Source organism: Eptesicus fuscus, chromosome 9, assembly GCF_027574615.1.
Source record: "Eptesicus fuscus isolate TK198812 chromosome 9, DD_ASM_mEF_20220401, whole genome shotgun sequence".
NCBI lineage: Eukaryota > Metazoa > Chordata > Mammalia > Chiroptera > Vespertilionidae > Eptesicus > Eptesicus fuscus.
Window position 1 is genome coordinate 13,516,327 of NC_072481.1, and position 19,669 is coordinate 13,535,995.

At 53.0% G+C, this 19,669-nt stretch overlaps 1 protein-coding gene across 1 annotated transcript in view; it reads left to right on the forward strand.

Moving 5' to 3' along the window:
* The window catches only part of EPHB2 (EPH receptor B2), a 117,402-nt gene extending 99,056 nt beyond the window's left edge, over positions 1-18,346 (forward strand). The window contains exons 6-15 of the mRNA XM_008148112.3: positions 754-916; positions 2,808-2,916; positions 4,043-4,107; positions 11,388-11,510; positions 12,064-12,311; positions 13,245-13,460; positions 14,334-14,483; positions 15,615-15,808; positions 17,088-17,243; positions 17,985-18,346. Coding sequence (XP_008146334.1) covers positions 754-916; positions 2,808-2,916; positions 4,043-4,107; positions 11,388-11,510; positions 12,064-12,311; positions 13,245-13,460; positions 14,334-14,483; positions 15,615-15,808; positions 17,088-17,243; positions 17,985-18,093 — 1,533 coding nt within the window. The 3' untranslated portion in view covers positions 18,094-18,346. The remainder of the gene's footprint in view (positions 1-753; positions 917-2,807; positions 2,917-4,042; positions 4,108-11,387; positions 11,511-12,063; positions 12,312-13,244; positions 13,461-14,333; positions 14,484-15,614; positions 15,809-17,087; positions 17,244-17,984) is intronic.
* The last annotated feature ends 1,323 nt before the right edge of the window (positions 18,347-19,669 follow it).

The following is a 19,669-nucleotide window of genomic DNA, read 5'->3' on the forward strand; positions in this document are numbered from 1 at the left end:
CAACTGATGCATGTGACCTTGAGCATAATTTTCCTTTTTTAATTCTTGTCTGACTCAAGTGTGCTAAGGCTGAACAGGGGTCCTTCCACTTAATCCATCAAGGGATGAGGCAAAGAGAGAGATGCAGAAGTGAGCCTTCTCCCTGCTGTCCACAAGAATTCACAGTCTAGACCCCAGGGTCTGCACGGTGACCACTCAGTATATGTGTATTAGTCAGCTGTTGTTGAGATAGTGCTGCAGAACAAACAACCCCAAATCCAGTGACCTACAACAAGTAGCTGTTTTTCTTACTCATAGGTTTGTATCTGTCGGTCAGCTGAGGTGGCTCCGTTTCACTCTAGAAGTTAGGTCAAGATCTTTTCCCCTTTTTTCTCTTTCTGGAACTAGTTGTTACCCAGACTAAGCCCCCCTCATGGCAGATTGCAGAATCACAAGAGGCCAAGCCAAATCAACAAGTATATGTGAAGCCCCTGCTTGCATCATGTCCTCTAGAATATTCCAGTGGCCAAAGCAGGTCATATAGACAAACTCAGCATCCATGAGGAGGAGAAATACACTCTGCCTTCTCTTGTGTTGCAAAATCACTTGCAAAAGCTGCAGGAGTGTGATTCTGTTACTGGAAGGGAGTGAAGAATTGATAACCACAGATATTTATCTGGTGGCCAGAACCCTTCCCCACCCCCCATCCCCACAAGTGGCAGGAGTGGTCAGTGGGCCACAACCTCGCTAACTGTCTTCTCTGTTCCTCGGCAGGAGCTCAGTGAGTACAACGCCACGGCCATAAAAAGCCCCACCAACACAGTCACTGTGCAGGGCCTCAAAGCCGGCGCCATCTATGTCTTCCAGGTGCGGGCACGCACCGTGGCGGGCTATGGGCGCTACAGTGGCAAGATGTACTTCCAGACCATGACAGAAGGTAAGAGGTGCCAGAGGGCAGGAGGGGGGCGCTGACTCCACAAACAGAACAAACTCGAGAGCCACCTTCCTACAAAGTGCCTTTGTGCACGTTAGAAATGGCACCCCTGCTCCTTGATGTCAATCAGCCCTCCTTCCCTCCTGGTTGGGAGCCTCTGTGCACTGTACAAACTGCACAACCATATATAAGGGATTGTGATATTCCGTTACCAGCATGTCAGCCAGGCCACTTCCTTTCCCACGACTCCTGGGAGCTCAGCCCTGACTTGCAGTCACTCTGAGCAAATCACACCCATTCCAGATTTTCCTCATCTGTAAAATGAAAGCATCATATGCAATCTGAAAACGCAAAACTACTTCATCCCTACACTAGTTCAGCAGAGAGATGGATTAGTAATGTCTACCCCGGGCAAGAGAATGGGAGGTTGCAGCCCATTATGTTTTGTGTCTCCCAGTCTGGGACCACATGGTCTCTAAGTACCCTTCCCACTCTAATAATCTTTGAAGGGCAGCATAGTTAAAGAGCGTGGACTCTGATGCCTGACAGATGGAAATTACAATGGAGATTCAGCCCTAAATGTATGGCCCTAAGCAACTTACCTTAACCCTCTGAGCCTGTTTTTCTCTTCTATAGAGGGGGATGATAACAACTGTCTCATTATCATCATAGTATAAGGATGAGGATAAATGTGCAGGACCTAGCACAGGGTTGGTGCTAGGTCTCACATAGTTAGCGCTCACCAAATAGTGCTTAAGGTTATAGTTGTCATTTCTGTGAGCCTGGGGGCCTCCCACCAGCCAGCCAAGCTCCGGGACAGCTTTATTTATGACGAGGCTCCAGCATTTTCCCTCACAGTGCCCCCATCTCTTCCAGCATTAGTTCCTCTCTCCAATCCCCCTTCCTCACAGCCAACGTTTTCACCTTACTCAGCCCTCCAGAATGCTGGATGAGCGTTACTGACATGGGTTCTGAGGAACCGTCCCAGATCCTTCCTTTATTATTCAACAAATGTGTGCTGGCGCTAAGACCCAGAACTGACCTTGTCCCTGACTTTGACAAGCCCGTCTGGCCATGAAAGCAAATGGGAATAATAATAGAATTTAAAACGATGATGATGTTAGTGACATTGAGAATGTGCTGAGTGGTTTGCAAGAGCAAGGCCAATGCTGAGTGCATTTTATGCATTATCTCAGTTAAGCCCACAGCCTTGGGTCAAACAGACCTGGGTTCAAGTGTTGGCTTTGGCCACTTTCTAACTGTGTGACCTCAAACAAGTCATGACCTCAGTTTCCTCATCTGTAAAATGGGTTACCATAGGCAGTGCATCACTGGGCTGTTCCGAGAATCAAACAAGATACGTAGCATACTCAGTACGGTGACCAACCCTTAAAACACTCAGTAACATTAATAGTTGATATTTACTGAGTGTTTACCACGTGCTTTCCACAGCAGTCCTAGGAAATGGGAAATATGATTCTCCCCACTTTACAGAGGAGGAAACTGAGCCACAGAGAGGTAAGTCACTTTATGAGAGTTCACACAGATAGTAAGTGGCACCACTGGGACTCAAACCCTGGGAGTCTGGCCTCAGAGTCTATGCTTATAACTGCCTCACCTTATGGGTCAGCTTATTGTTGTTGATTTTCATATCAACATTGAGATGTGGGTATTATGCCCGTGTTATTGGTGAGAAATTGAGAGTCAGAGCAGTTCATGGACTTGTCCAAGGTTACTTGTGAGCCAGTGACAGCCAGTTCTCCCCCTGAGCACATGACAGGTACTCTGTGAGGAGCAGGAGCAGAGCCTGGGATCCCGGGAGACCCCGCAGGGCACTGGGCTGTTAGGGCTCCCAGAGCCGGGCTGAGAACACTGCGCTGCGCTCTCTCCCCAGCCGAGTACCAGACAAGCATCCAGGAGAAGCTGCCACTCATCGTCGGCTCCTCGGCGGCTGCCCTGGTCTTCCTCATCGCCGTGGTTGTCATCGCCATCGTGTGCAACAGGTGGGTGGGTGTCCCCCAGCCCCTCCAGGCCTGGCGTGCGTCCATTCAGCCGTTCCTGAGCAGTGTTTGTGAACGGAGGAGGCATTTCCATCAGTACCAGGGACGGAGAGAGGCTCGGGTCGGCCTGGGTACCCCCAAGTGGCCTCTCCCACCTCCTCCTAAACGGCCCCCATTAGCAGCCCATCCCATTGCCCTTGACAAGTCCACTATTCAGGGTGGCACCCTGAGACGCTAATACTTCAGCATGAGGAACATCTCAGAGCAGTGGGCAGGAGGACCACAGGATGCTGGGAGCTAAGGGGGTGGCGGAGGGAACACAGATCGCCCTGCCTTTGCACTGGTTGAGGCCCCTTCATGATTAGGGCCATAATGGGTGTCAGATGGGAGGTTGTGGCGCTCAGGGAAGGCCTCCTGGCTGAGGTGGCTGGAAAGATGGAGAGGACACAGGCAGGTGGAGGTGGGGAAGAGCCCCCCAACTGGCTGGGATGGCATGTGCAGGAAGGGGGTGTGGTTCCCTGACTTCTGCTGGGGAAAGGCAAAGAGAAACTCTTCTTCCTTAAAGAGCTCCCCACTTTATTTTTTTAAATATATTTGTAATGATTTCAGAGAGGAAGGGAAAGGGAGAAAGAGACAGAAACATCAATGATGAGAGAGAATCATTGATTGGCTGCCTTCTGCCTGCCCCACACTGGGGATCGAGCCCACAAGCTGGGCACATGCCCTGACCAGGAATCAAACCGTGTCCTCCTGGTTCATCGGCTGAAGCTCAACCACTGAGCCACGCCGGCTGGGCAAGAGTTCCCCACTTTAGAGGACACTGGGTCATAAGGTCAGATGGACAGAAGCCCCCAGGGTTTCTGGGGCCAGGGGCCGTGACCAGAGGAGATGACTTTGCTTTTTGAAAGAGGCTTGGCCGGGAAACAGCGAGCCTGGACTTGAAGGGGGAGAGTGGGAAGAGATGAGTGGGGCCCGGTCGGGTGAGGCTGCTAGGCGAGGGGCAGGCAGGGAGGCCTCTGACAGGGATGTGGTTTCAAAGGCCTGCCCACCCTCTCCCTATCACCTACCGTGGCTCCCAGCTCCCCGGGCGCCTCCAGGTGGCTCCAGCCCTTTGCTCTTGTTCCAGAAGACGGGGGTTTGAGCGTGCTGACTCGGAGTACACGGACAAGCTGCAGCACTACACCAGTGGCCACAGTATGTATACCCCAGCGGGGCTGGCGCCCTTGGGCCCCGCACTGTCAGTTCCCCGGCAACTTCCCCAGCCTTCTTTCTGCCGCAGTCAGACTGCATGACAAGCCGTCCCCTGAACGTGCCGTGCTCACTGTCACCTCGGCCTCTGCACACGTTGCTCCCTCTGCCTGATCACTCTCCTGTCCTCTTGACCTGAGCATCTCTTCCTCTCCCTCAGGCCTCCCTCTGAGAAGCCTTCCCTGACCCCACCCCAGCGGGTTTAGGGCTGCCGTCCGTGTGTGCACAGCCCCCCTCACCTGGCTGCACTGTGATGGCCGTTCCCTTCTCTCCCCAACATGATCGCGGGAGCACGTGGAGACCTGGAACCGGGTCTGACGCTCCCCACTGCCTCCCCAGCCCCAGCACGCTTCCCACGCAGAGTAGTCGCTACACACGTATTTATAGAATGAACGCACGAGCTGAGTGAGGTGATGAGGACCCTAGGCTCCGGCCCGGGAGGTGAGAGAGAAGGGAGGAGGGAGGCCTCCTGCCATTCCTTCCTGGTGACTCCTCTGGTGACCATTCACTCCCACCCAGTGCCTCCATCCCCACCCCCCCCACTGTCCCTTCCCACCTTAGGCCAGGGCTGGGAGCAAATATGCCGCACACACCCAGAGCGATGTCCCCTCCCCAGGGGTCCGGCAGAGAGAGAAGCCGGGTATCGATTCCTCTCCCCTGGGCCCTGGCCGAACGGACTCCCTGTGTGGGGGTAGCGTGGGGGTGGGGAGAAGGTGTGTCGGAGACCTCACTCGGGGAACAGGAATTCCAAGTGGGTCTAACATAGGTTCTCAAACTGTACTCAGTGGGGTACCCTAGGGTTCCTCAGATGGCCCCTGGATAAAGGGGGGCCATCAGCCTGTCCATTCACTTGTCACATGTTTGCTGTAGCCTCCTATGCATGCCAGGCCCTGTTATAGGTGCTGGGACATACAAGTAAACAAACCAAACATCCCTGCCCTCGTGAACGTATATCCTAGTGTCAGGGACAGAGAATAAAAATAAAAAAAATACATGTCATAAATGAGTAAAGCATATGATATATTAAAAGATGGAAATGCTGTGGGAACAGGCAAGAAAGAAGCAGAGTAATGGATGGAGAGTGGTGGGTTCAGGGTTGTGTTTTTAACTAGGGGAGTTGGGGTTGGCCTTGCTGAGGGTTTCATTTGAAGAAAGATACTACGGAGCTGGAGAGGGGGTGAGCTGTGCAGCGATGCCTCAGGGAAGAGCATCCGAGGCGACGGAGCAGCCAGTGCAAAGGCCCTGAGCCTGCACTGTGTCTGGAAGGGTTCGGGAACAGCCAAGGGGCCAGTGTGACTGGAGCAGGGTGAGGGGGCAGGAGGGGGACGTATGAGGGGCCACAACATGCAGGTTCTTGTCAATCATAGCAGGGCCTTGGTTTTTTATTCTGAGTGAAATGGGAAGCTTCTAGAAGGATCTGAGCAAAGGACAGACGGGCTCTGAGTTCCAGTTCTGACAGGACTTCCCTGGCTGCCATGTAGAAAATGCACAGAAGGGTGAGGTGTGGCCAGGCAAGGACAGAAGGAGGGAGACCCGGGAGGGGGCTGTTAGGATAATCCAGGGATGGTATGATGGTGGCTAGACCAGGGGGCAGTGATGGAGATGGTGGGAAGTGGTTGGATTCCGACATATTTTGAAGGTAGAACCACTAAATTTGTTGCAGGACTGGAGGTGGGGGTCGGCAAAAAGGGCAGAGTTGGGAATTCCAGATTAAACCTCTGGGTAAAACTCAGTTTGAAGTAAACGTTCCTGGGCTTAACAATCACTGTGGACATAAATGTAACAATGATTCAACCATTCAAATTTCCAGAAGACAATTTAGGTAACCACCTAACTGTACGGTGAATAGAAAAGGACTGTCGAAAGTGTAAAAGCAAAGAAAAGGGCAGACAGATTTAACTACACAGAAATAAAAATCACCTGCACATCCACGTAAAGGTCATAAATTACATCACGCCCTCCTATTCCCCAAGTTATAAAATCACGAGCGTAGAGGGAGCTAAACATATTGACTGTATTCTATGTGCCAAGAGTTGTTTTCGTGCTTTTCGTGTGCGCATTCATTTAATCCTTATGATTTCCCACTGTGAATGCGAGTCAACAGCTGCTCGGGCAGGGGCTGGGTGGGAACCGAGGGTGCCTGGCCCCAGCGTGCAGGCTCTCCGCCCCACTGTGCTGTCTCCACCTGGCCGAGCTAGAAGAAAACAGGCTCACACACGCTGTCACCTGCAGCCATTGGGAGCATCACTATTTAGAGCGTGAATGAGTAACAAGGAGACAGGTGACAGCAGGGACCTGTTTTAAAAAATAGACCCCGGGATTGGTTCATAGGTCAACGCAATCGAAAGCTCAGGCTCACTCCCTGTGTCCGAGCAGGACTGTTCGTTTCGAAGCACTGCCAGCCCTGGGGTCCCAGGCCCACCGGCAGCCCTGTGTGGGCAGGGCACGGGAGGAAGCTGAGAGGTGTGTGACTGGCTGAAGTCCCCTTTGCGGGCTCATGTATTCCGTCATTCAGCACCTGCTATGGTGCCTGGATGTGGAGCCAGAGGGACTGACCTGATGTCTCATTCTTACTCCGCCACTGGCCAGCTAGGTTGCCTTGGGGAAGTCATCGAACCTCTCTGAGTCGTGGCATCTTTATTTATTTTATCGATTTCTTTCTCTTTTTTTTCTTTTCTTTTCTTTTTTTTTTTCAGAGAGGAATGGAGAGGGAGAGCGAGATAGAAACATCAATGATGAGAGAGAATCATTGATCGGCTGCCTCCTGCATGCCCCACACTGGGGATCGAGCCAGCAACCCGGGCATGTGCCCTGACCGGGAATCGAACCATGGCCTCCTGGTTCATAGGTCGATGCCCAATCACTGAGCCACGCCGGCCGGGCTGACATCTTTATATGGGAAGTAGCAGGAATGATACTTCTTTCACAAAATTGTGAGAATTAAATAAATGAATGGATATTAAAGTGCTTTGTAATAATATTTAACAATAGCCAACTCTTCATTATAACAGCTAACAATTAGTCAGTGCCTTCTATTTGCCAACTACTCTACTAAGCCCTTTAAAAAGATTCTCATTGAATCCCTGCAAGCCCCTTGTGAGGTAGGTCCTGTTTCTTTGTGACATCATTTCTGGCAGATCCAGAATTCAAACCCAGGTCTCTGAATGCCCGGTCTCTCCTCGCTCATCCTGAATTTCCCACGCAGGTTCAGGATGAGAGGTGATGGCCCTGACAGTCATGCCTCATCTAAACAACAGCCCAGTATTTTCTGAAGAGCCTGCCTGCAGGGGTCCTCATGCAACCTCAGTTCAGCAAATGCCCCTCCCGGGAGCCAGGTCTTGTGCAAGGCTGTGGCCACGAGCCTTTGATTCCAAGAGACGAGCTGGGAAGCAGCAGAAAACGCTGGCAGTGTAGACTCAGCCAGACTACCTGGATTCAAACCCCACTCCTGCCACGTATTGTCTGGTCCGTGTCCCCTTGGGCAGGTCATTTCACCTTTCTTATGCCATCCTTTCTTCACCCAAGAAAAAGGAGGTACAACATTAGGTTGGACCAAATAAAATTGCCGTTTTCATAGGTCCAAAGCAGTCAAATAGTGACAATTTCATAAGGCTCAGCCTAATAAATAGCATTTACCTGGTAGGGTTGTTAGGAGGATTAATGGGGTCAGTACCTTGCGAGTGCCTAGAACAGAGTCTGCTGCCTGGGAATCCACATTGAGTTGCGAGCCAATGGTGCTCTGAATGGTGAGGTGAAACCGAAGGGTCACAGAAGCAGGATGACTTCCCTCAGAGTCCTGCCTTCAGTAAGTGTTTCTTGATCATCTCCTGTGGACCACCTTCACATAGGTACTCCAGAGAAAATATTCTAGGGCTCATTACTTGGGGCTCACAGACCCCTAGAGCTTCAGGGCCTATAATTCCAAAATGATATTCTGAATATGGGAGTGTACACACATGTGGATGTTTTCCCAAGGAGCGGATCCATAGCTTTTGCCAAATTCTCAAAGGCATTCATGACCCCAACGAGGTGGAGAGGGGAAAAGAGGGCACGTCAATGAGTGATGCAATTCTTCCATCAAAAAGCATTTAGTTAGCACCCTCCTTGCCAGGTCCTGGGGTGGGGCATGAACAACAGGCACAGCCTCTGTGCCCTGGAGGAGCAAGGGTAAAGCAAGCCCTCCCAGGCGGCAGAGTGTTCCAGAAAGGAGGGGGCGTGGCTTGGAGCATGCATGTCTAGGAGCCCTGATACAAGGTAAAAAAGCCATATTGACCTCAGGGCCAGAGGAGTGGGTGTGGAGACAGGGCTGCGGGAGCCGGAGGAGAAAGCATGGGTCTCCACGGGAGGGATCCAGGCAGGCTTCACAGAGGAGGTGGCATTTGATCTGGACAAAAGAGGAAGAGAAGGGTGATCCAGTTGGAGGGAGCCACACGGATAGAAGCACAGAGACAGGAACTTTTTGCCGGCATGTAGAAGACCAGGGGGCTGTCCGTGGGGCCCATCACTGAGGGCATGGAATGCCAAGTGGAGGCACTTGCCCCTGTCCTCATGATTGATCATCACTCTGGCCGAGACTTGGGGATGGCATCTGATCGGTTAGCAGCACCCAGGTAGGCTTTGAGCTCCTTCTGTGCTTCTCCTCAGCACCCTGAACTGACCCATTCCTGTCCTCCCTCCCAGCTGACCCAGCAGAAAGGGCTTCCCCCAGTTCTATGAGGAGGGAGGCTAAAAGTCAGCCCCCAAGACCCACAGGCCAATCAGAGTCCGAACAAGAAAAGGAGCACCCCCAGGGAGCTTGTGTTGCTCTGAGGGGGGTTGACTTGGGGAAGGAGGAGTCCTGGCTGAATACTCCAGGAGGAAGGTGCAGGGACCAGATCTGGTTGGACTTCATCCAGGAGGCAGTGAGCATGGTCATTAAGAGGACTGGCCCTTGGCTCAAGCCTGACAGACCTGGGTTCAAATCCTGGCTGTGCCACCGGCTAGCTGTGTGGCCTTGGGCAGATGACTTGCCTCTCTGAGCTGCAGTTCCCACATGTGTGAGATGAGAATAATGATACCTTCCTCGAGTTGTCGGGCAGAGGAGAGAGAGAAAGCATATCAAGACCCTGGCACAGGGTGAGGCACAGACAAAGGCCTCAGTAAATAGCAGCTGCTATTCTTCTATCTCAGTCACCTGGATTCTGCTCAGCTCTGACACTGAGTGTCTGTTGTGTGCAGAGCTTTATGCCGTGTGCCGGGGAAGGGCAACGTGAGAGAAGATCACACTCCCACCCCCTCCTCCCAGGCTCCCACAGGCTAGCCTGGTGGGTCTTAACCCCTTTGGTGGGGAGGGTCCCAGGCTCCTCTGAGACTGCTAAAAGTTTTGGATCCTATGGCCAGAGAAACAAAAGTTTGCATATGTGTGTATATAAAATTACAAGATAGGAAAACCCAGAAAAATGTACACTCCGGGATAGATTTTGGAGAACTTTTACTTTCAACAATATTTACTCCCAGAATTTTCAGACTATAAGGAACATGCATTACTTTTCTAATTCAAAAAGGCAATAATAATAAATGCATTCCATTTTAAGAGGTTACCAGACTCCACCCCCTGTCCCGCCCCAAAACCCACCCTGGAACTGCCAAGTGGTTCACAGACTCAGATTAAGAAACCCTGACCTAAAGGGCTAGACCAGTGGTCGGCAAACTGTGACTCACGAGCCACATGCAGCTCTTTGGCCCCTTGAGTACGGCTCTTCCACAAAATACCACGGCCTGGGCGAGTCTATTTTGAAGAAGTGACATTAGAAGAAGTTTAAGTTTAAAAAATTTGGCTCTCAAAAGAAATTTCAATCGTTGTACTGTTGATATTTGGCTCTATTGACTAATGAGTTTGCGGACCACTGTTAGACAAATAATCCAAAATAAAGCTCATGTGTTAGAGCAGCGGTTATCCAACTTTTCTGTAAAGGGCCAGATAGTAAATACTTGAGGCTTTCGAGCCATATAGTCTCTAATTTAGCTACTCAACTCAGCCACTGTGGCGTGAAAGCAGCCACAGGCAAAAGGAATGTGTGTGGCTGTGTTCCAATAAAACTTTATTTATAAAACCTTATTACAAAACAAATAGTGGGCCAGTTTGCCAATCCCTACTTAGAGGTTCCACCTCCTGGATTCCTGGAATGTCTGAGACAGAGGCTGAGAGTGGTCAACTAGCATGTCCAAGGTCACACTAGCTGCGCAGGGTTGATGGCCCCACTCATCAACCAACCAAGTCTTACTTATGACCCAGGGACTCCAGTTCCCAACTCCTACAGCTGCTACCAGGAAGTCACAGCCCCCAGAGCAGTGGGAGGATGTGGGCAGGGAGCTGGGGAAGCTAGAGGGAAGCCTGGGCTGAGAGAGGGCCAGATGGTCAGAGAAGCGGAAGACCAGTTATCTGGGAGGGGCAATGTGGGATGGATCATCTTTCCCTTTTTTTTCAAAGCTTTTGTGGACTCAGTGCTGGGGTCAGAATTGGGTCTTTGACATCCAAGTCACCTCCTTCCTTCCGCTGCATAAAAAAATAAAAATTCACATCAGATCAGGAATTATGTCCATATCCTGCCTCATGCTGATCAACAGGGAATTTGAGATCCAGAAAGGTTTAAAGACTTGGCCAATGGGGGACCCCAGAGGTGGTCCCAGGAGCCATGGTGAGGCAGACTCCAGGCTCTGGCGCTGCCTGGGAGGGCTGAGGCAGCCAGGGTCTCCTGAGGGGAGAGAAGGCTTGAAAAATAGGGAGACCTCCTTAGCAGAAGCCCAAGAACACAGTCTATTGCCTGCTCTTTCTGTATTTTTGTTACCATTCTCCCCTTTCCTTCTTGACTTCCTCCTCCTGATTCTCTGTCACAAGAGTGACAACCCTATCTATCCTTTCTTCCTTTTATGCCCACACGCATAACAGACATTGCTAATCAATCCTGACCGTCTTTCAGCAGCTCCAGGAAGTCCATTAGAGTTGGAACAAGAACTAGAACCTATTTGCTATCCCCGCTGAGCAATCTGTTCCCCTCACCCTTCTGCTCAGTGCCCATCTGCTCACCGAGGCCCAGAGAGCTCAAGTGACCTGCAGGGGGTGGCCAAGTTCTTAGGGGGGGACCACATGGGGGTATATGTCCATCCATGGATGGATTGGCTCTCCCCTTTCCATTTGTCCACATCTTGAATCTGTGCATTTGACCAAGCCTCGTCTTATCCCTCAGTGACCCCAGGCATGAAGATCTACATCGACCCATTCACCTATGAGGACCCCAATGAGGCAGTGCGGGAGTTTGCCAAGGAAATTGACATCTCCTGTGTCAAAATTGAGCAGGTGATCGGAGCAGGTAGGTGGCTGGTGCCCTCCCAGGTACTGCGACTTTAACCATGTGTATCCACCCCAATGTGTACTCCTGAGACAGCGTAGGATGTGGGGCAGAACCCTCCGAGGACCGTCCAAGGCCTGAAGGCTCAGAATGCCCAATGGAAAAGTCCCCCAAAGGTCATCCAGTAAAACTACCTCATCAACAGATAAGGACACTGAGGCACAGGGCTGGGAGGGAATGTGTACAATCACATCAGAGATTGAGCTAAGTCTGGAACCCAGTTCTCTGGACTCAGTCCAGTGCTTTGTCCTTCCCACCACTCATCCCATGTCCCACCCTCCATCTCCCCAGGCCCCCCTATATCCTCACACCCTGCCATCCAAACACCACGGGACAGCCATGAAGAGTTTACTCTGACTCTCAAAGGTGGGCCCCATAGTCTACAAAGGGATTCTGGGTCCAAGAGGATGAGTTGAACATTGAGGAGGCCCCCGGAGTGGGGGTTACAGGGAGCGGGGAGGTGACACTTCCACCTGGCATGTGACATCTTGCCCCTCTTGGTGTGTCTGTCCAGGGGAGTTTGGTGAGGTGTGCAGTGGCCACCTGAAACTGCCAGGCAAGAGAGAGATCTTTGTAGCCATCAAGACGCTCAAGTCGGGCTATACGGAGAAGCAGCGCCGGGACTTCCTGAGCGAGGCCTCCATCATGGGCCAGTTCGACCACCCCAACGTCATTCACCTGGAGGGTGTTGTCACCAAGAGCACGCCCGTGATGATCATCACTGAGTTCATGGAGAATGGCTCCCTGGACTCCTTCCTCCGGGTAGGGGACCATGGGCGGGGCAGGAAAAGGAGTGGCAGATATAGCTTCATATACAGTCAGAGCCTCAAAGGGTTTTGGAAACGATCTAGATCAGGAATGGCCTGTACATTTGCCACTTTCCATTCCCTTGCCCACGGCCGACATCACTAATCAATCCCAGAAATCTCTCCAACCACACTCCAAAGCAAATCTCGGACTCAATCCAGGAAACCACAACCAGTTGATCAGAGTTAGCATACAACCTAAAATTGGTTGCCATCCATGCTCTTAGACAGCCTTCTCATTATGCACAAGGGAAAACTGAGGCTCAAGAGATAGAGTTTGCCCAGGGTCATCCAGAGGGTCAAGGTGAAAGCCAGGACTGGAACCAGGTCTTTAGACCCCTAGTCCAGAATTTTCACTGAATCTTGGATTCCTCCAGAGCAGATAGGCCAGGGGAGGAGTTCAGAGCACCGAGGAAAACTCCAGGCCCCCTAGGAGGTCGCAGTCAACCAGACAGACGGAAAGCACTGACGAGGAGTCGGAAGTATGCCACTGGCCTAGCTGCCATTTAGCAGATATTTTTCAAGTACCTCGTATGTGCCAGGCCCCTCCCATATACCCTCTTGTTTAACTCAGACAGTACTGGAAGGTGGTTGTCACTTATCCCCACTTAGCACGCACACGAGGAAACTGAGACTCGGAGACGCTAGGTCATTTGTCCAAGGTTGCACAGACAGCAAGGGGTAGAGCCAGACTCAAACCAGCCGTGTCTGCTGCACAGTCTGTTCTCTCCACCACCCTGAAACTGGCCTCCCCTGGGCCTACGGTCCCTGAGCCCCTGAAATGGAGCCTAGACCAGGGGGTGAGGCCCTGCCTTCCCATTGTGAACATGATCCAGAGTCTGATTCAGACCCTTCCACTGACTTTGCATTTTCTCCACTTCTCCTGAAGCAAAACGATGGGCAGTTCACAGTCATCCAGCTGGTGGGCATGCTGCGGGGCATCGCGGCCGGCATGAAGTACCTGGCGGACATGAACTACGTCCACCGCGACCTCGCCGCCCGCAACATCCTCGTCAACAGCAACCTGGTCTGCAAGGTGTCTGACTTTGGCCTCTCACGCTTTCTGGAGGATGATACCTCAGACCCCACCTACACCAGCGCCCTGGTAAGATGCGCAGGGAACAATGGTGCCAGGAGAGAGGGCATACACATCCAACTCTCCCTGCAGTACGTTTTCACCTGCTCATGCCAAGCACCGTGCTGGGCCCTGGGGATGCAGCGACAGAAACATGGTTCCTGCCCTCTTGAAGCTCACAGGCTGGTGGGGGACACATATGTACAGAGCAACATGGAGTGACAGGGCTCGGAGCCAGGACACAAGCTTGGGGAGGCAGAGGAAGGCTTGCTAGAGGGGGTGCTATCTGAGCTGAAGGCTGAAGGGCCAGTGAAAGTTAGTCAGATGCCATGTTCTCACGGTAAGATGATACCAGGATGCAAGCTGCGAGGTAAAAGTGGTGAGCAAGAGTTTGGGAAGTTAGGCACGGCCAGATCTTGGAGATCCTGAATGCCCAGGCTCACGACTCTCTCCTGAAAGCAGTTTGGGTTGGGGAAGGGTTTTAACAGAAAGGAACAGGGCACAGTCCCTGCCCTCGGAGAGCTCGGAGATAGTACAGTCGGAGCCGGGCAAGTAGCAAATGATCGGAGTACTGCTCTGTATGGGAAGTGAATCCTTGATGGAGATACAGACATAGTTGTAGGATTCAACAGAGTGAGCAACAATTGGGACTTAAAGGAAAGACTTTCGGAGGGACTTAAAGGACAAGAAGGAGGTTTCCAGATGGGAGAGTGGGGAAAGCTACTGCCTGCAGAGAAATAGCATGTGCAAATGCCCTGAGATCTGAAGCAGTATGGTGAGTTTGGGAACAGTAAGATGCTTCGTATGACTGGTGCAGCACAGAGCATATGGCAGGGCATGTTGAGAGCAGAGGCCAGACCGGTCCGCTTCCCACCTGTCCACCCTCCTCATTCTGCTCCACAGGGTGGGAAGATCCCCATCCGCTGGACAGCCCCAGAAGCCATCCAGTACCGGAAGTTCACCTCAGCCAGCGACGTGTGGAGCTATGGTATCGTCATGTGGGAGGTGATGTCGTACGGGGAGCGGCCCTACTGGGACATGACCAACCAGGACGTAAGTCTCCAGGAGAGAGCGTCTCTGGCCAGCCAGTGGGGAAGGGGGGATCCCACATTCCTGGCCTTTGCTGATCCCCCAGAGAGTGGGCGCACCATCTCTGAGGTCCTGGGCAAGGGCAGCTGCCAGCCTGTAATGGCTGAGTCACATGTCTGCACAGGACCCTGGACCCTCCAGGGGCTCAGGAGTAAGAAGGTCCATCATCTACCAATCAGCAAATCTTGAGCATGTATTCACCTGTGGCCAGCCCTGAATGAGACTATGCCTGCCCCTCAAGTGTTTAATTTGGGGACAATTATTCCGGGAACCAGATGCAGTTATCGGGAACTTTTAGGATCAGGTGCTAAACTTTTAGGATCAGCCAGGAAGTCTTCACGGGACAGAGGGCCTCACACAGCAGCGGGACTTGCAGACGTGAGGGATTGATTCCAGTGGAAAGAAGGCCCAGAGGTGGGGTGGTGAGGGGTTGCGTTGGGAGCAGTGGAGAGGAAAGCTGGTTGGAAAGGTTGATGAGGTTCAATAATGGGATGTTTGAAAGTCAACTCAAGGAATTCCTATTTGCAGCAATGCAGACAGGGCGGACTTGAAGGAGCTGCCTGAGCAGGGAGGGTGACCCCGTCAAGCTGGGGAAGATGAGTCTGGCCCATTGGCAGGACAGATGGGAGGCAGGTGTTTGAGCTCCATTCCCTGACAGAGGAGCCAGGCGGGAGCCATGGGAAGGGTACAGGTCTGTGCTGTGAGGCCTGTGATGGGAAGGCATCTCTCACCTGGAGCTGAAAACGGCACTGAAGTCAAGAGTGTGGTCAGGAACCAGGAGGAGGAGTCCTCAGGCCATCAAAGCCAGGAGGGGGCTCCGAGATGGGGGAGAGGGTGGATCCTGAGGCAGAGGCTATCTCGGGGTTCTGGATTCCCTAAGATTGGGGCGGGGGAGGCAAGCACCCAGCTGCCAGGTGAGACTGGGGCGATACCTGGAGGCCCATCCCCGGGTTGGACCTGGAAGGTGGCCTGGAAGAGGTGGAGGGCAACCACATAGGTGTGTTGTGAAATGCACTGGGGGGAAGGTAGGCCAGGCCAGAGGGAAGATGCTCTTACCCACCCACCCACCCCACTCAGCCCCTCTCTTGTCCCCAGGTAATCAATGCCATAGAGCAGGACTATCGGCTGCCACCGCCCATGGACTGCCCAAGCGCCCTGCACCAGCTCATGCTGGACTGCTGGCAGAAGGACCGCAACCACCGGCCCAAGTTTGGTCAGATTGTCAACACGCTGGACAAGATGATCCGCAACCCCAACAGCCTCAAAGCCATGGCGCCCCTCTCTTCTGGGTATGGCCCTGCCCCTCTCTGTGGCTCCGCCCCAGCTGGCCCTTACGCTCTCCAAATGCCCTCCCACCCTGGCTACCCTGCCTCAAGCAGATACTCTGCCTGAATTGGGATGGAGGAGGATAGTTTGTTGGGTATCTGCACTGCTTTGGGGTGCAGAGGAGTGCAGGACACAGAGCACGCTGGGTGGGAGAGGAAGCACTTTTAAAGAGTGGTCAGATAGGACTGTGTTTAAGAAAAGTTAGCAGAATCTTGGTTAGTAAATGGAAATACTCATCACTAAGTTTCCTCCCGAACTACCCTCACACTCAAACCTGTACTCTCTGTGTTTGCATCCTCCTTGACACAGCCCCCACCCACACACACACACAAACACGTGCACGCACGCACAAGAACATAGTCCTACACATATATATGAACATAGGCACAAATGCTCATGCTTATGCTCTCACACACACAATCTCACACATGAATATACCCGTTCTCACACTCGCTCTTACATACATACACAGGCACCTGAGCACACACATTCAGCAGTACAGACTCACCACACACACGTGCCCCCACAGAGGGCTCATCACACCTGTAGCCGCCACAGCCTTGCCTGGGCACTGTCACAGGCCCCACTCATGACCCTGCACTCTCTGGGACTCTCAACTACACAGGGATTCTGAGGGGCAGGGGTCCAGGGCTAGCTGTGTCAGAGACTCTCACACCTAGTTCGTGTGGCCAACAGATCTTCGTGTTGGCCTCTACCTGTCGCTTCTCACCTTGACCCTGAGTCAACAGCTCCTGACTTTCCGGTACAAATACTGTGAGCTTTAGCCTAATGAGCCGGCCAGGAAGCTGTTCCCATTAGTGCACCAGCTTTGTCTGGACTTTGGGGAGTCGGTCCACAATTCGGCTTCTTACAGCACAACCAGGGTGGACAAGGATGGAGAATGGCACTCGGGGAGGAGGGTCATCAGCAGTGAGTCCCCCGGAACTCCCTCCTGCTGAAATAGGATGTGTGTCCCGCCTCACACGCGGTCCCTGCAGAGGCTTCCCCAGACTTTCCGGGTAGCCCCAGCTTTGAGTCCTGCACACTTGCTTTCTCATATTCACACATGTATGTGTGCACATGTATGCGGGTTCAAACTCACAACTACCCACAGGGAGATACGCACATACACGCACACTCACCTGTGTTCATGCTGACGGATACACACATGCAGCCCATCCGTACCCTCTCCCCTCTGCTAGCATGTGCCCTGACCGTCTCTGTTGCCCACCCCACCCCTAGAATCAACCTGCCACTGCTGGACCGCACGGTCCCCGACTACACCAGCTTTAACACAGTGGACGAGTGGCTAGAGGCCATCAAGATGGGGCAGTACAAGGAGAGCTTCGCCAATGCCGGCTTCACCTCCTTCGATGTCGTGTCACAGATGATGATGGAGTAAGTGCCCAGCTGCCTCCGCCCACCCTCCCAAGCGGAGGGCTCAGGACAGTGGAAAATAGGCAGTGTCCCAGCAAGAATGTGGGGACCAAAGGGTGAGATGGCCAACTTGGGAGTCACATTCTGATCGACACCCAGGTCCGCCTGCCACCCACTGGCTGAGTGACCTTGGGCAAATCACAGAAGCTCCCTCAGCCTCCGTTTTTCCTTCTGTGAACTGGGGGTTTGTAGGAGGAGCAACAGAGATACAGAGTGGGTGCCTAGGGAATGCAGGTTCCTTTCCCAGAAGCAGAGGAGATGGCTCACCTCGATCCCCTGACTCCCAGCCACATGCTCCTTCCACCTCATGTAGTCACTCACTTCAGCTCCAGATGCCCACCCCTCCCCACACCCCTCCCTCTTCCCTTGCTCTCTCTCTTTTTTTAATATTTGTATGGACTTCAGAGAGGAAGGGAGAGGGAAAGAGAGAGAAAAACATTCATGATGAGAGAGAATCATTGACCGGCTGCCTCCTGTACATCCCCCACTGGGGATCAAGCCTGCAACCCGGACATGTGCTCTGACTGGGAATGGAACCATGACCTCCTGGCTCATAGGTCGAGGCTCAACCACTGAGCCACGCCGGCTGGGCCCCTTGCTGTCTTTAGCAGGAAACCCTGGAGAAGCCCAGGCAGCTCTCTGCCTGACCCAGAGTCCCTTCCACCCCCACATTTCCCTAACACACGTGCTTTTCTCCCAAAGGGACATTCTCCGGGTCGGGGTCACCTTGGCTGGCCACCAGAAAAAAATCCTGAACAGTATCCAGGTGATGCGGGCACAGATGAACCAGATCCAGTCTGTGGAGGTTTGACATTGACCTGCCTCGGCTCACCTCCTCCTCCAGGCCCCGCCCCCTCCACCCCACATGCCGGCCTCCCTGGTTCTCTGTCTACCGAAGGGTCAGCCACCTGCCAGGAGGCCACGGCAACAGGAAGAACCAAGCAGCCGGCCAGCCACGAGACGTCGCCAAGAACACGTGCCACTCAGATGATGGGGGAAAAGGGAACGGGGACAAAAGGAAATCCATCCTGGGAGGGGGCGGGAAATACAAGGAATCTTTTTTAAAGAGGATTCTCCTAAGGAAAGCGATCGTTGTTCTTGGGGGAAAAGAAAAAGGGCTTGGGAGATTCGTGCGATTGTCCAATTGGAGATCAGAAGCCGTTTCTCTCCAACTCCCTCTGGGAAGGCGACCTGGCCGGAGCCAAGAAACACTTTCAGGAAAACAAATGTGAAAGGGAGAGACCACGGTCACTCTTCTCTCCTGCCCCCAGGCTGCTCTTCCAGGCCTCGCTCAACAGCCACGTGCCAGGCGGACAGATGGGCAGCCACCTGGGAGCCACTTGGGAGCCACTCTGGGAATACCCATTCCTACTGCCACTGGGCAAACAGAAGAATTTTTCTGTCTTTGGAGAATATTTGAGGAACTCCAATGAAAAAGACGTGTTTCTCCTACTGGCTTATGGGGCTGAAAAGGGACCCTGGTCTTCCTGGGTCAGGGAGAACACAGGCACCCAGGAAGGTCAGCCTTCCTGAGGCTGCCACCCCCCAGGTCTGCAGCTCCACGTCCATTATCACGTGCACAGCCGGCCGCCCGGCCCACTGGGCGCCCACTCCCGACAGCCCCCACGTGGAGGACTGGTGCTGCCGTGACTACCATCAGCTACAACTGCCACTGAGGACGGTTGTTCCTGCGTCTGGGTTTGTTTACAGCGGTTCGTGGACTGGGGGGGGATATTTTGGTCAGGGGTGAATTTGGTTTAGGGGTTTGTTTGTTGGTTGTTTGTTTTTTGTTTTTTTAATGACAATGAAGTGACACTTTGACATTTCCTACCTTTTGAGGACTTGATCCTTCTCTAGGAAGAAGGTGCTTTCAGCTTAATGACTTAGGCAATACACCAAGGGCGAGATTTTATATGCACACACGTGGATTTTTATATGGTTTTCACTGACACCCTTCCCTCCTCCGCCTGAACAGAGTTCCCACCTGCCGCCAGGCCTCACCAAAGCCAACTGCCACGGGGCCCTCTGGGCCGTTCATAGACTGAGTGAGATTTGGGCAGAGCTGGGGGGCCAAGGGGAAGGAGCATCCCCTCCCCCGGGACTGTTTTTTGAAAGCAACCGATTGAGCAGGAAGTAGGCTCCGGGGCTGCAGCGCCAGAATTCTCTGCCCACTTGTCCACTCTCCTTCTGCCCCAATATATTCCGTGCTTTCCAGGCAAACAGGCCCCTTTGAGGCTCCTGAGTTGCCCTCCCATGGCCAGATCCCAGTGTCGCCTCTGGGAGCCTAAACCACGCTGCATCAGGCCCGGACCCGGATCATTCACTGTGATATCCCAGCTTCCAGAGCATCGCCCTCAGAGACGTGTGCAGGCATGCTCCTTCCCTCC